This window comes from Tupaia chinensis, unplaced genomic scaffold, assembly GCF_000334495.1.
Source record: "Tupaia chinensis unplaced genomic scaffold, TupChi_1.0 Scaffold149011_1, whole genome shotgun sequence".
NCBI lineage: Eukaryota > Metazoa > Chordata > Mammalia > Scandentia > Tupaiidae > Tupaia > Tupaia belangeri.
Window position 1 is genome coordinate 832,711 of NW_006208857.1, and position 12,278 is coordinate 844,988.

The 12,278-nt window shown below is 54.6% G+C and overlaps 1 protein-coding gene and 1 non-coding gene across 5 annotated transcripts in view; both read left to right on the forward strand.

The window, feature by feature from the left end:
* The first annotated feature begins 499 nt into the window (after window positions 1-499).
* Window positions 500-12,278, forward strand: part of NOP2 (NOP2 nucleolar protein) — a 13,820-nt gene continuing 2,041 nt past the window's right edge. Inside the window, exons 1-16 of one of the 4 annotated variants that reach the window (XM_027769215.1) lie at window positions 500-605; window positions 858-964; window positions 3,410-3,455; window positions 3,588-3,676; window positions 3,876-4,099; window positions 6,518-6,573; window positions 6,678-6,850; window positions 6,942-7,126; window positions 7,245-7,334; window positions 8,558-8,645; window positions 8,719-8,859; window positions 9,267-9,406; window positions 9,535-9,624; window positions 9,723-9,845; window positions 9,950-10,059; window positions 11,178-11,296. In XM_027769215.1, coding sequence (XP_027625016.1) covers window positions 862-964; window positions 3,410-3,455; window positions 3,588-3,676; window positions 3,876-4,099; window positions 6,518-6,573; window positions 6,678-6,850; window positions 6,942-7,126; window positions 7,245-7,334; window positions 8,558-8,645; window positions 8,719-8,859; window positions 9,267-9,406; window positions 9,535-9,624; window positions 9,723-9,845; window positions 9,950-10,059; window positions 11,178-11,296 — 1,777 coding nt within the window. In that variant the 5' untranslated portion in view covers window positions 500-605; window positions 858-861. Of the gene's footprint in view, window positions 606-857; window positions 965-3,409; window positions 3,456-3,587; window positions 3,677-3,875; window positions 4,100-6,517; window positions 6,574-6,677; window positions 6,851-6,941; window positions 7,127-7,244; window positions 7,335-8,557; window positions 8,646-8,718; window positions 8,860-9,266; window positions 9,407-9,534; window positions 9,625-9,722; window positions 9,846-9,949; window positions 10,179-11,165; window positions 11,297-12,278 lie in introns of those variants that run through there. The other 3 variants (XM_006170820.3, XM_006170821.3, XM_027769214.1) reach the window with 3 other exon arrangements.
* Window positions 5,806-5,909, forward strand: LOC114006583 (U6 spliceosomal RNA). The gene has a single exon (XR_003548297.1). It is a non-coding gene; the product is annotated as a U6 spliceosomal RNA (small nuclear RNA).

Sequence of the window (12,278 nt, forward strand, 5' to 3'; positions counted from 1 at the left end):
GTGTCAATTTGGAAAAGCAGCGGTTTTCCTGGCTCAATCCTGTGAAACGAGGCAAGATGCCACCTGCCCTCCCTCCAGGTGTGAATTAGGGACAGGTAACCTTAACTGACAGGTTGAGCAGGGGTCCGAAGGAGGGCCGGGCGCTTCCTATCCGAGGGCTGGCAGTAGGAGGGTGAGCGGCACGGAGTTCTCGGCCTTGAAGCTGGGCCTAACAGGGTGGTGGGGTTGGGCGCGCACAGCCGGTATGCTCGGGTTCCGGGCGGGCGGCGGGGCGCGGGGAGAAGACGGCTGCTAGGCGCCAGCTTTTCTGGGGAGCCGGTCTCGAGCAGAAACCACCACCTAGAGGGAAGGGCAACGCACAGTTCCCTCCTCCCTGCCGGCGGCGCGTGCGAGCCGGGCGGTCCGCCCCGGAATTTCCCCCGGCCCGCTGCCGCCCGCTCCACGCGCGGTTAGACCAGAACCCGTTCCGGGGGCCGCCGCGGTCCAACGCAACCGGAAGAGGCGGGGCCGCGAGGCGAGCGCGCTCAGTGCGCTTGCGTGGAACGTTTCCGCGGAGTGCGGAGCCCGAACGCTGTCCCTGGAGTGCACGTGGAGTGCAGCGCGGGGTACGGAGCGGGGTCCTCGGCCTGGGCCCGCCTTCGGGGGCTTCGGGTGGTTCTAGAGGAAGTCGGGGAAGGAAGGGTGGCAGCGCCGATCTGGCCTGGGGCGTGGGAGAGGGGCGCAGTACCGGCGGCTCCGAGAGGGCGGGTCGGGTCGGGCCGGGCTGGCCTCGGGGGTGCTGCCCAGGCGGCGCCAGTGCCCCCCGTGGTTCTCTTTCCAGCACGCGCAACCTACATTATCGCTGTTCTTTCCTCCAGTACCATGGGGCGTAAGTTGGACCCGACGAAGGAGAAGCGCGGGCCGGGCCGAAAGGCCCGCAAACAGAAGGGTGCCGAGACTGAACTTGCCAGGTTCTTACCTGCAGGTAAGGGTCAGTGGTGACTCCTAACCCCCAAGATTTTGCGCCATTCCGTGTAATAACGCCCTTTCTTTTTTACTCTGCTCATTTTCTGAGAGAATCTCTTAAGTAAGTATGAATGAAACTGTCATCAGCGCTTAGAACTTAGTGAAGGTGCCACAGGGCCTGAGAACCTATGCCGAGAGATGCGGCTTACCACTGAGAGTTCGGAGCCAGGGGAATCCATGCAGAATTTAAAAATCTTTTATTAAGCTAGGCTTCAAACACTCGGTGACATCTTAGTAAGTGGAAGTTGCGAGTGGGACAGGCCCAGTCTGAACTGCCTTGTGGACGGAATGGAGGTGGGAGAGTACAGGCCGGATTCCCACGTGATGAGTGCACTGGGATTCCAGAAGACTGCAGAGGGAGTTTATTGTGGGATTAGCAAGTCCTAGGTACTAAAGTGAACTCTTGAACACAGTGTGTAAGTTTTCGTAGAGTCCTGTGAGAGAGGCTCTGTTTAGGAAGTAGATGCTGAGGGGTTAAGTAACTTGTTAGTTATCACATGATGGAGTTAAGTTGGGCGCTGTGGTTAAGGTGCTGGACTCCGCATGGCTGACTGCTGTTAGAGTCCTGGACCTGGTGGCTTGAAAATCATGCTGGACACATGTGCATGTGTGCCTAGAATCCCAGGAGGAGAATGAAGGAAGGGGATCATGGCATGGCCATCCCCTGTGCAGAGCAATTTCTCACTTTTCTTCTCTCTGTCTCTCCAGCAAGTGTATGGCAAAAACCTTTAAAAAAAAAAAGTTTAAATAATTTATTCCTTGGAGAATGTGTGAAGAAGAGCAGTAGTGAAGGAAGTTCACATCTCCTGTGGGTGGTAACTGAGTAAAGTAAGAGTAAAAGAAAGGGCCACGGGACCAGCAATTGGCGTAATGGCTATGTCGCTAGACTCCCACGTAGTTGACCATGGTTCGAGTCCCGGACCCGGTGGCTTAAACTCACGCTGGGCATGTGTGCGTACCCAGAATCCTGAAAGGAGAATGGAGAAGGGATTGTGGCGTGACCATCCCCCCTGGGGGGCGATTTCTCGCTTTCTGTCTCTCTGTCTGGCGAGTGCACACGCCCTATAGCAAAAAACTCTTAAAAAAAAAAAAAAAAAGAAAGGGCCAGAAAAAAGCTGTTTTTTTTTTTTTTAAAAGGTATTTTTGCTGTAGAGTGAGTGCCCTCATGGATAGACAGAAAGTGAGAAATCACCCCCAAGGGAGGATGGCCACGCTGCAGTCCCTTCTCCATTCTCCTCTTGGGATCTTGGCAGGCATGTACATGCCGCTGGAGTGAGTTTTCAACTGCCATGTGTTTTAAAATTTTATTTTTATTCATTCATTTATTTTAATTTGACCAGAGAGAGAGGGAAAGTGAGAAAGCAAGCCACCAGGTCCGGGACTCAAACCATGGTCAGCCATATGGGATTGTCCAGCATCTTAACCACTACACCACCTGCTGGTCTCGTATTTTTGTTTTTGTTTTGTTTTGTTTTTGAGAAGTTTTTGCTATAGGGTGTGTGCATTTGCCAGAAAGAGAGACAGACAGAAAACAAGAAATCATCCTCTAGGGGGGATGGCCACGCTGCAATCCCTTCTCCTCCATTCTCCTCTCAGGATCTTGGGCATGCACGCAGACACACCTGGTGTGAGTTTAAGCCGCCAGGTCCGGGACTCGAACTGCAGTCGACTACATGGGAGTCTAGTGACATAGCCATTACGCTAACTGCTGGTCCCTGTTCGTTTTTTTTTTTTTTAAAGAGGTTTTGCTTTAGGGTGTGTGCCTGGAGAGAGACAGAGTGAGAGGGAAAGTGAGAAATCATTCCCTGGGAGGGGATCACCACCCTGCGATACCTTCTCCATTCTCCTTTTGGATCTTGGACACATACACACATGTACCCAGTATGATTTTCAAGCTACTGGGTCCAGGACTCGAACATGGTGCATGGCCATGTATGAGTCCACTGACATAACCATAATGCCATCTACTGGCCTTTTTTTTCTTTTTAAGTGCATGCGCTCATCAGAGAAAGAGACAGGGAGAGTGAGAAAGCACCCCCAACTGGCATCCCTGTCCATTGCTCCGTTCTCTCGAGATTTGGGTCATGCACACGTGCTGGGCATGGTTTTCAAGCTGCTGGGGCAGGGACTGGAGCTGAGCAGTCGGCCTTGTGGGATTTGGCTCCCTCGACCACCCAGCCGTAGGCCAGTGTGAAAAACTAAGTTTTGAATCCATGTTGGTATCAAAGTGGCGGTGATGCCATTTATCGAAATCTGGGTTCGGTTGCGTGTCAACCAGCACAGTGCTTCATTTCCTTTATGTATCTTATTGAGCTCCCGGAGTGAGGCACACCATGCCCTACTTCTGTTTTGATTTCTCTTTCTTGTTTTCCCTATAACGTCCTGTTAAATTTTGTTTTAATAGCCGGTGATGAAAATTCCAAGAGGCTGTCTAGTCGTGCACGCAAGAGGTGAGGGTGGGCATAGACGTGACGTGGTGGTGTCTCACTGCTTATCTTCAGCCCTGTGGGACAGGCTGATGGAGGGGCTGGGTGGTTCTGGCAGACCCTGGAGGTGTTCACTTCCTCACTCTGTCTTTTCAGGGCAGCCAAGAGGAGGTTGGGCGCTGCTGCAACTCCTAAGGCAAATGCGTCCCCTGCGACCAAACCATTGCCTGCAAAGCTCCGGAAAGGTCAGTGATCACAGGAGCAGGGTGTGGCATGAGGGGTCCTCCAGGTCCTGGGTGGGGGAGGACGAGCCAAGCCTTTCTAAAACGGCAGGAGCAGCCAAAGGACACTGGTGAGTAGAGAGTACAGGCTCCTGGCGTGCAACACAGGGGAGTGTGTGGCTGCCGTTCATTTGGGATCCGTCAAACCCTCGGACCTTTGCAGGAGCCGTCCCGACACCTGGTCAGAAGGGAGCCAAGCCCTTAGTTACCAACGCTGCTCGGGGCAAGAAGCGCCCAGCACCAACCCAGAGCAGTGAGGAGGAGGACTCTGAAGACGACAGTGTGGGGAGCCGGGGCGATCCCTGGGGCTCTGAGGACAGTGATGCCGATATGGTAGACGACTATGGAGCCGATTCGGACTCAGCGGATGAGGACGAAGGTGCAGAGGTGAGGGAGCCATCCAGCGTGCTCAGAAAAGGACCCTTGCCCTTTCCTTTGTTTTCCGGTGGAGAAGCCTGGCTGGAGGAGGGGGTTGGTGCACATCACTGCTCTGCCTCAGGTTCTGTCAGCGCACACTCAGGTTTGGAAAGGTGTAGACTAGGAGGTTTTATGTATTTATTTTTTGAGTGAGAGGGAGAGAAAGAAGATGAGCACCCTGACAGGATCTGCCGTAGTGCACAACTCCTCCCGTCAGAGTTCCCGGCCACTTAGGGTGCGGGCACGTCAAGTGACAGGGCACTGACCTGAGTCTCCACGTGGCCCAGCACCTACCTACTGCGTGGTAGGGCCCTGAGCACTGCCACCAAGCTGGGCCAGGTGTTCGTTTTTTTAAGAAACTTTTTTTTTTTTTTAATGTTTTGGCCATAGGGCGTGTGTGTTGGCTGGAGGGAGACAGACAGACAGAGAGAGAGAGAGACACCACCCTGCAGCCTGGTATGCTTTTCAAGCTGCCAGGTCTGGGACTTGAACTGCTGTCTGCCATGTGGGAATTCAGTGCCTTAACCACCGTGTTACCGTGTTACTTGCTGGCCCCTTTCTAAAAACTTTTTTTTTAAAGAGATTTTTGCTTTAGGGTGTGTGCACTTGCCAGAGAGCCAGCAAGAGAGACACAGAAATTGAGAAATCACCCCCCAGGAAGGATGGCCATGCTGCAGTCCCTTCTCTATTCTCCTCTCGGGATTTTGGGCACACGCACACACATATGCTCAGCGTGAGTTTTAAGTCCCCGGGTCCAGGACTCAAATTGCGATCGACTGGGAGAGTCCAGCAACGCAACCATTATGCCATCTGCAGGTCCCTCAGAAAACTTTGTAATTACTCACATCAGTTATTTTTAACTGTTAGAGGCTATGCATACTCACCGGAGAGGGAAGAAGGGAGGAAGCCCCTACAGGGGCCGTGGTCATGCTGCAATCTCTGTTCCATTTCTCCATATCGTCAGGATCCGGGGACATGTGCTCATGTGTCTGGCGTGTTTTTCAAGTTGCTGAGGCCAGGACTTAAACTGCAGTTGGCCATGTGGGATCTGTTCCCTTCACAAAGTTTAAGCACTGTGATGGGGCTGGTTCTTTTTTTTTTTATTTTTTTGGAGGTTTTTGCTATAGGGTTCGTGCGCTCGCCAGACAGACAGAGAGAGACAGAAAGTGAGAGATCACCCCCTAGAGGGGATGGCCACGCCGCAATCCCTTCTCCATTCTCTTCCTGGGATCTTGGGCACGCACGCACACGCACCCGGCGTGAGTTTTAAGCCACTGTGTCCGGGACGCGAACTGCGGTCGACTATGTGGGAGTCCAGTGACATAGCCATTACACTAACTGCTGGTCCTTTTATTTAACTTTTTTTATTGTCCAAGGCTCTGTGCTCACCAGAGAGGAAGAGACAGAGAACACCCCCAGTGGGGTGTGTTCACACCCCAGTCCTTTTCCTCCATTCTTCTCTCCCATGAGGATTTGGGCATGCACACGTACTGAGAGTGTCTTTCAAACCACTGGAGCTGGGATTTGAACTGCAGTGGCCGTGCGGGCTCTGTTTCCTGTGCACAGTGCTCAGCCACTGTGCTACAGCGTCGGCCTTTACTTGTTAAGTTTTATTTTTATAGATCCTTGTTTATTTCTTCCATGAGAGAGAGAGGGTGTGAAGACGGGCACCTCTAGTGCTCGCTGCGGCAGCACGTACGCGGAAATTGGAAGGATACAAAGACTAGCACGGCCCCAGCACGAGGATGACAAAGATTTGTGAAGGGCTCCCTGGCTTTTTCTAGCAAATGCCAGGTGATTGAGCCTCTGATAAAGCAACGAGAAATTTGTCCCCCCACCCCCAAAAAAGAAGGGCACCTCTAGCAGGGCCCTCGCACTACAATCCACTGCAGTCTCAGCCCATCCCGGATGCAAACCCTAGTAGGTCTAGCCGCACAGTGTTAACCACTGTCCCCCTGCTGTCCTGGCCCAGGGTAGGGCATTTTACATGACCAGGACACACAGTGCTAGCACGAGTACGAGGGAAGACGCCATGCCAGTCATACTCAGCTTTCACATTTAGGGTGGGGCCAGCAGGTGGGGTGGTAAAGGCGCTGGGCTCTCACATGGCTGACCGCGGTTTGAGTCCCAGACCTGGCAGCTTGAGAAAAGCCCCACTGGGCTCATGCGCGAGTGCCCAAAATCGAGGAGAGGGGATTGCGGTATGACCGTCCTCCCCCACAGGGGGCGACCTCACTCTCCTCTCTGGTGAGCACACGTGGTTCAGGTCCTGGACCGGGCCTGTGGCAAAAACTTTACAACTTTACATTTCGGGGAAAAGAGGGGTAGAAAGCCCTACGTGGGGTGACGGAAGGGCAGGCTCACACCAGCAACCCTTGTCTCCCACAGTTGCTGCCCATTGAGAGAGCCGCTCAGAGGGAGAAGGCCCAGGAGGCCGCTGCCGGGTGAGTTTGGGAACCTGCGAGGGTGGAGGAGGGTCTGTCTGTGATGGTGGCTGTGGAAGGAGGGGGTGTCTGTTTTGGTCTGAATCTTCGTCACCTGTTTCTAGGGGCCAGTGGAGTGAGGAGGAGACAGACGAGGAGGAGGCAGAAGTGTCTCCTGGGTCTGGCCCCACACAGGTTGATGATGCAGATGGGGACCTGCAGATCAATGTGAATGGGGAGGACCCGTTTGTGCTGCCCCCTGCTGGAGAGATGGAGCAGGACATCCTTCCTGCGCAGGGTGAGGGGTAGGAGGAAGGTGCTTGGGAGAGGGTGTTGCAGGCCGAGGACATCATGAAACAATTCCTTACCGGGCCGTGTCCTGGCTCTAGACCTGCAGCGAGTTCACAAGAGGATCCAGGACATAGTGGAAGTGCTGCGGAATTTTGGGACTCAGCGAGAGGAAGGTCGGTCCCGCTCAGAATACCTGAACCGGCTTCGGAAGGACCTGGCCACTTACTACTCCTATGGAGACTTCCTCCTCGGCAAGCTCATGGACCTCTTCCCGCTGTCCGAGGTGCGGGCTGCCAGTCTGAGCCTCTGCTCGTCCTCCGCCCGTGCGCGGAGTCGTCCAGCCCCCTCCTTTCACTGAGCTCCTTGCCTGCCTGACTCGCTCCCTGCCCCCTTCCTCCCAGCTGGTCGAGTTCTTAGAAGCTAACGAGGTGCCTCGGCCCATCACCCTCCGGACCAACACCTTAAAGACCCGACGGCGAGACCTTGCTCAGGTGAGCTGGCGCTCTTACGGCTGGCTTATCTCACGGAAGGACTGGCTTCTGCTCACCCCGGGAGCCCCCCGTCCCACCCTGCCTGGGGTCTTGTGACCTGAGCACTCGTAGTAGAAGCGTGGTCCAGGGTGCAGACCTAGAGAGGCCCAGTGTCTGCCCAGCAGGCCGAGGGCCTGGGACGCCTACGAAACGGGAAGCCCATCTCTCCGACCTCTGTCTCAGGGCTAGGACAAGGATCCCCCGTCAGGGTGAACGTGCTTCCCAAAAGACGTGCGGATGCTGTCCTAGGCTTGTCTCCCAGTGCCCAGGGGCCCCCAGGGGCCCTTCGTCCCTTGCTTTGTTTTTATTTACTAGAGGGCATGCACACTGGCCAGAGAGCGCGAGTGAGAAAGCAGCCTCCATGGGAGCAGTCTCACTGCAACCTCGTCTCCATTTCTCCCTCCCCTCGGGGTCCTCAGGATCCTTGGCCGGCGCGTGCACATGTGCACCCTGTGTGTTTCTGGGACCTCAGCACATGGTCAGCCATGTGGGATCCAGCCTTTTCCACTGCCAGGCTGGGTGGGGCCCCTAGTTTTAAAGTCAGTGTGGTCCTATGTGTCTTGGTGTGAAGATAATCCGTAATCACCCTTAAAGTGCTGTAGCCATAAGTCACATTAAGTTCGAGGGTGGGGGTTGAGCCTCTAGAGTATCGGCGTCCGCTCCAGGACGCGCGAACCGGGGGTGGCAGCCTGCTCCATTAGGTGGATGGAGCTCAGATCTTGAGTCGGGAGCCCGAGGTTGAGCAGGGGCCACCGAGGGGTGGGAGAGGGCAGAGAACTGTGTGGCCTGCTGGCGGTGTACCCTAGGGAAGCACTGGCCGTTAGGGCCGCAGGCCTGCCAGTAAGACCATGTCTTCGTGCCTCCATTTTCTGGTGGAGTAGCCTCTGGGCTTTGTTTCTGGTTTTTTGTTTTTTTTTTTTTTCTCAGTTTTGCTTTTGAGTGCATGTGCTCCCCAGAGAGACAGGGAAAGTGAGGGATCATCCCACGGGCATGGCTATGTCGCAGTACCCCCTTCATTTTCCTCTTGGGGTTTTGGGCTCGCATATGTACCAGTGTGATTTTCAAGGCTCTGAGTTCAGGACTCGAACTGTGTAGTCAGCCACGTGGAATCTAGCACTTTAACAACTATGCCACCTGCTGGCCTTGCCTGTGGACTTTTCAGTCTTCATCTTTCTCCTCTTCAGGCTCTAATCAATCGTGGGGTTAACCTGGATCCCCTGGGCAAGTGGTCGAAGACTGGCCTGGTGGTATATGACTCTTCGGTGCCTATTGGTAAGTGTGCCCTGCCCAGTAGCCCCGCTGTCCCCCTCCCTGTGCTGGCACGTCACTGGGCCGTCCTCTGCAGGTGCCACTCCCGAGTACCTGGCCGGGCACTACATGCTGCAGGGAGCCTCCAGCATGTTGCCCGTCATGGCCTTGGCACCGCAGGAGCACGAGCGGATCCTGGACATGTGCTGTGCCCCTGGAGGGAAGACCAGCTACATAGGTACGGGGACAGGCGGGGCAGCTGTGGCTGGTGACTCACGGGTGTCCCTGGAACAGTGTGCAGAAGCGGGCAGAGCGGCCAGGGCGGCCTGGTCTCAGTGCCAGGTGGGTTGCTGCTACCCCCTGACCTGGGGCGAGCTCTCTCTCCGTCGTCTGAAGGCGCTCATGCACTTGGAGCCCTTGGTGCAGCATCACGTGATGGCGATTGTGACCTTTCACTCTACGCCGCTGGCGGGTCTCAACACCAGGCCCAGTGAAGACTGGGTCGGCCTGCAGAGGGCAGTGGGGAGCAGGGCCTGTTGGGAGGGACCTTGGCCTTGTGGTGAGGCTTTGCCTGGGTTTCCGGGCTGGAGGGTGGGAGCCGAGGAACTGACTGGCCAGCACGTGGCCTGCCCTCCCTCCCTGCAGCTCAGCTGATGAAGAACACAGGTGTGATCCTTGCCAATGATGCCAACGCGGAGCGGCTCAAGAGCGTGGTGGGCAACCTGCACCGGCTGGGAGTCACCAACACCATCCTCAGCCACTACGATGGGCGGCGGTTCCCCAAGGTGGGGCTGCCCTCTCTGGGTCCCTCCTGAGACTTTTTCCTGATGGCAAAATGTGTAGCCTCTCCCTGGGAATCAGCAGCGGGCCACAGGTGGCCGAGGGCGGCGGCTTAGCCCACTCCTTCTCCCAGGTGGTAGGGGGCTTTGACCGAGTACTGCTGGACGCTCCCTGCAGTGGCACCGGTGTCATCTCCAAGGACCCAGCTGTGAAGACCAACAAGGTGAGTTGAGGTGGGATCAGCCGCGAGGCCGGGCTCTGGCAGAGCTGGCTGTGCTCAGGCTACTGCTGACGTCCGGGCACCCGCTCCCTCTGGGACAGAATGAAAAGGACATCCTGCGCTGTGCCCACCTTCAGAAGGAGCTGCTCCTGAGTGCCATCGACTCTGTCAACGCCAACTCCAAGACGGGGGGCTACCTCGTCTACTGCACCTGCTCTGTCACGGTCAGGCCTCTGCCCTCGGCGTGGGAGGCGGGCTGTGGGCTGCAGGGCTCCTTGTGCCCTCAGTGCCATCTGTCTCTGTCTTGTCTGTCTCCCCACATTCCCAGGTGGAAGAGAACGAGTGGGTGGTAGATTACGCCCTGAAAAAGAGGAATGTGCGGCTGGTGCCCACAGGCCTCGACTTTGGCCAGGAAGGTTTTACCAGATTTCAGGAAAGGCGTTTCCATCCCACCCTGCGCTCTACCCGACGCTTCTACCCTCATACTCATAATATGGATGGTTTCTTTATTGCCAAGTTCAAGAAATTCTCTAATTCTGTCCCCCAGGCCCAAGCAGGTAAGTGCTCTTTCTCCCCTTTCTGCCTTTTCTGGAGGCTTCGTAGCTGAGTGCAGGGAAGGAGATTCACACCTCCCTTACCCCAGCCTTCGTGCGCTTGGGTGAGACCCCTTTCGTTCCGGCTAGAGCTGTTCTCCAGCTTTGGGCCTCATTTGTTAACATGGACGGGCCTTTGCCTTCAACCTGCCAAGAGGCTGCAGTTGAGCACAGATGCATTCCCGATGCCGTGTGGTTTCTTTCCCCCTTAGCCCAGAGTCAGCTTACCGTAACAGCGGACCTCTGCTGGTCCAGTGTTCCCGCTGAGCTGGCGTGGGGCCCCATACAGCTGTCAGCAGTTCTCCAAGGCCGCCAGGCTAACCGGAGACCGCTTCCCAGCCATCCTGAGCAGTCCGGCCTGAGCTCGAGGGCAAGGCCGGAGGGCGCTGTGCTGGCAGTCCAGGTTCAGTCGAGAGGGAGAGAAAGGGAGCTTCTCAGAGTACAAGTTGTGTAATTACAGTGTATGCTTTCCTCTTTAAGTGATGCCCCTTATAAAAGCTACATCTGCATGTTAACACAGAACAAAAACCTTAAAAGACAGAAAAAGTCGATGCAGCTTAGAAAGTACATATTTAGAGACCGGCAGATGGTATAATGGTTATGTCGCTGGAGTTCCACGTAGTCGACTGTGGCTTGAGTCCCAGACCCAGCAGCTCAAACTTACGCTGGGCACATGTGCATGCATGCCCAAAATCCTGAGAGGAGAATGGAAAAGGGATTGCAGCAGGGCCATCCCCCCGGGGGGATGATTTCTCGCTCTCAGTCTCTCTGTCTCTTGGGTGTGTACGTGTGTCCTATAGCAAAAATCTCTTTTTAAAAAGAAAAAAGAAAGTGCATATTTTAGTCCTTGTCTTACTAGCTTGTTTCTGGTTGTGGTTTTTCTGTATTTTGTCAAAATCCACATCAAAAAATTGTTCGTATTCTGTTTCTTTTTTTTTTTTTTTTTTACAGATTTCAGGAAAGGCGTTTCCATCCCACCCTGCGCTCTACCCGACGCTTCTACCCTCATACTCATAATATGGATGGTTTCTTTATTGCCAAGTTCAAGAAATTCTCTAATTCTGTCCCCCAGGCCCAAGCAGGTAAGTGCTCTTTCTCCCCTTTCTGCCTTTTCTGGAGGCTTCGTAGCTGAGTGCAGGGAAGGAGATTCACACCTCCCTTACCCCAGCCTTCGTGCGCTTGGGTGAGACCCCTTTCGTTCCGGCTAGAGCTGTTCTCCAGCTTTGGGCCTCATTTGTTAACATGGACGGGCCTTTGCCTTCAACCTGCCAAGAGGCTGCAGTTGAGCACAGATGCATTCCCGATGCCGTGTGGTTTCTTTCCCCCTTAGCCCAGAGTCAGCTTACCGTAACAGCGGACCTCTGCTGGTCCAGTGTTCCCGCTGAGCTGGCGTGGGGCCCCATACAGCTGTCAGCAGTTCTCCAAGGCCGCCAGGCTAACCGGAGACCGCTTCCCAGCCATCCTGAGCAGTCCGGCCTGAGCTCGAGGGCAAGGCCGGAGGGCGCTGTGCTGGCAGTCCAGGTTCAGTCGAGAGGGAGAGAAAGGGAGCTTCTCAGAGTACAAGTTGTGTAATTACAGTGTATGCTTTCCTCTTTAAGTGATGCCCCTTATAAAAGCTACATCTGCATGTTAACACAGAACAAAAACCTTAAAAGACAGAAAAAGTCGATGCAGCTTAGAAAGTACATATTTAGAGACCGGCAGATGGTATAATGGTTATGTCGCTGGAGTTCCACGTAGTCGACTGTGGCTTGAGTCCCAGACCCAGCAGCTAAAACTTACGCTGGGGACATGTGCATGCATGCCCAAAATCCTGAGAGGAGAATGGAAAAGGGATTGCAGCAGGGCCATCCCCCCGGGGGGATGATTTCTCGCTCTCAGTCTCTCTGTCTCTTGGGTGTGTACGTGTGTCCTATAGCAAAAATCTCTTTTTAAAAAGAAAAAAGAAAGTGCATATTTTAGTCCTTGTCTTACTAGCTTGTTTCTGGTTGTGGTTTTTCTGTATTTTGTCAAAATCCACATCAAAAAATTGTTCGTATTCTGTTTCTTTTTTTTTTTTTTTTT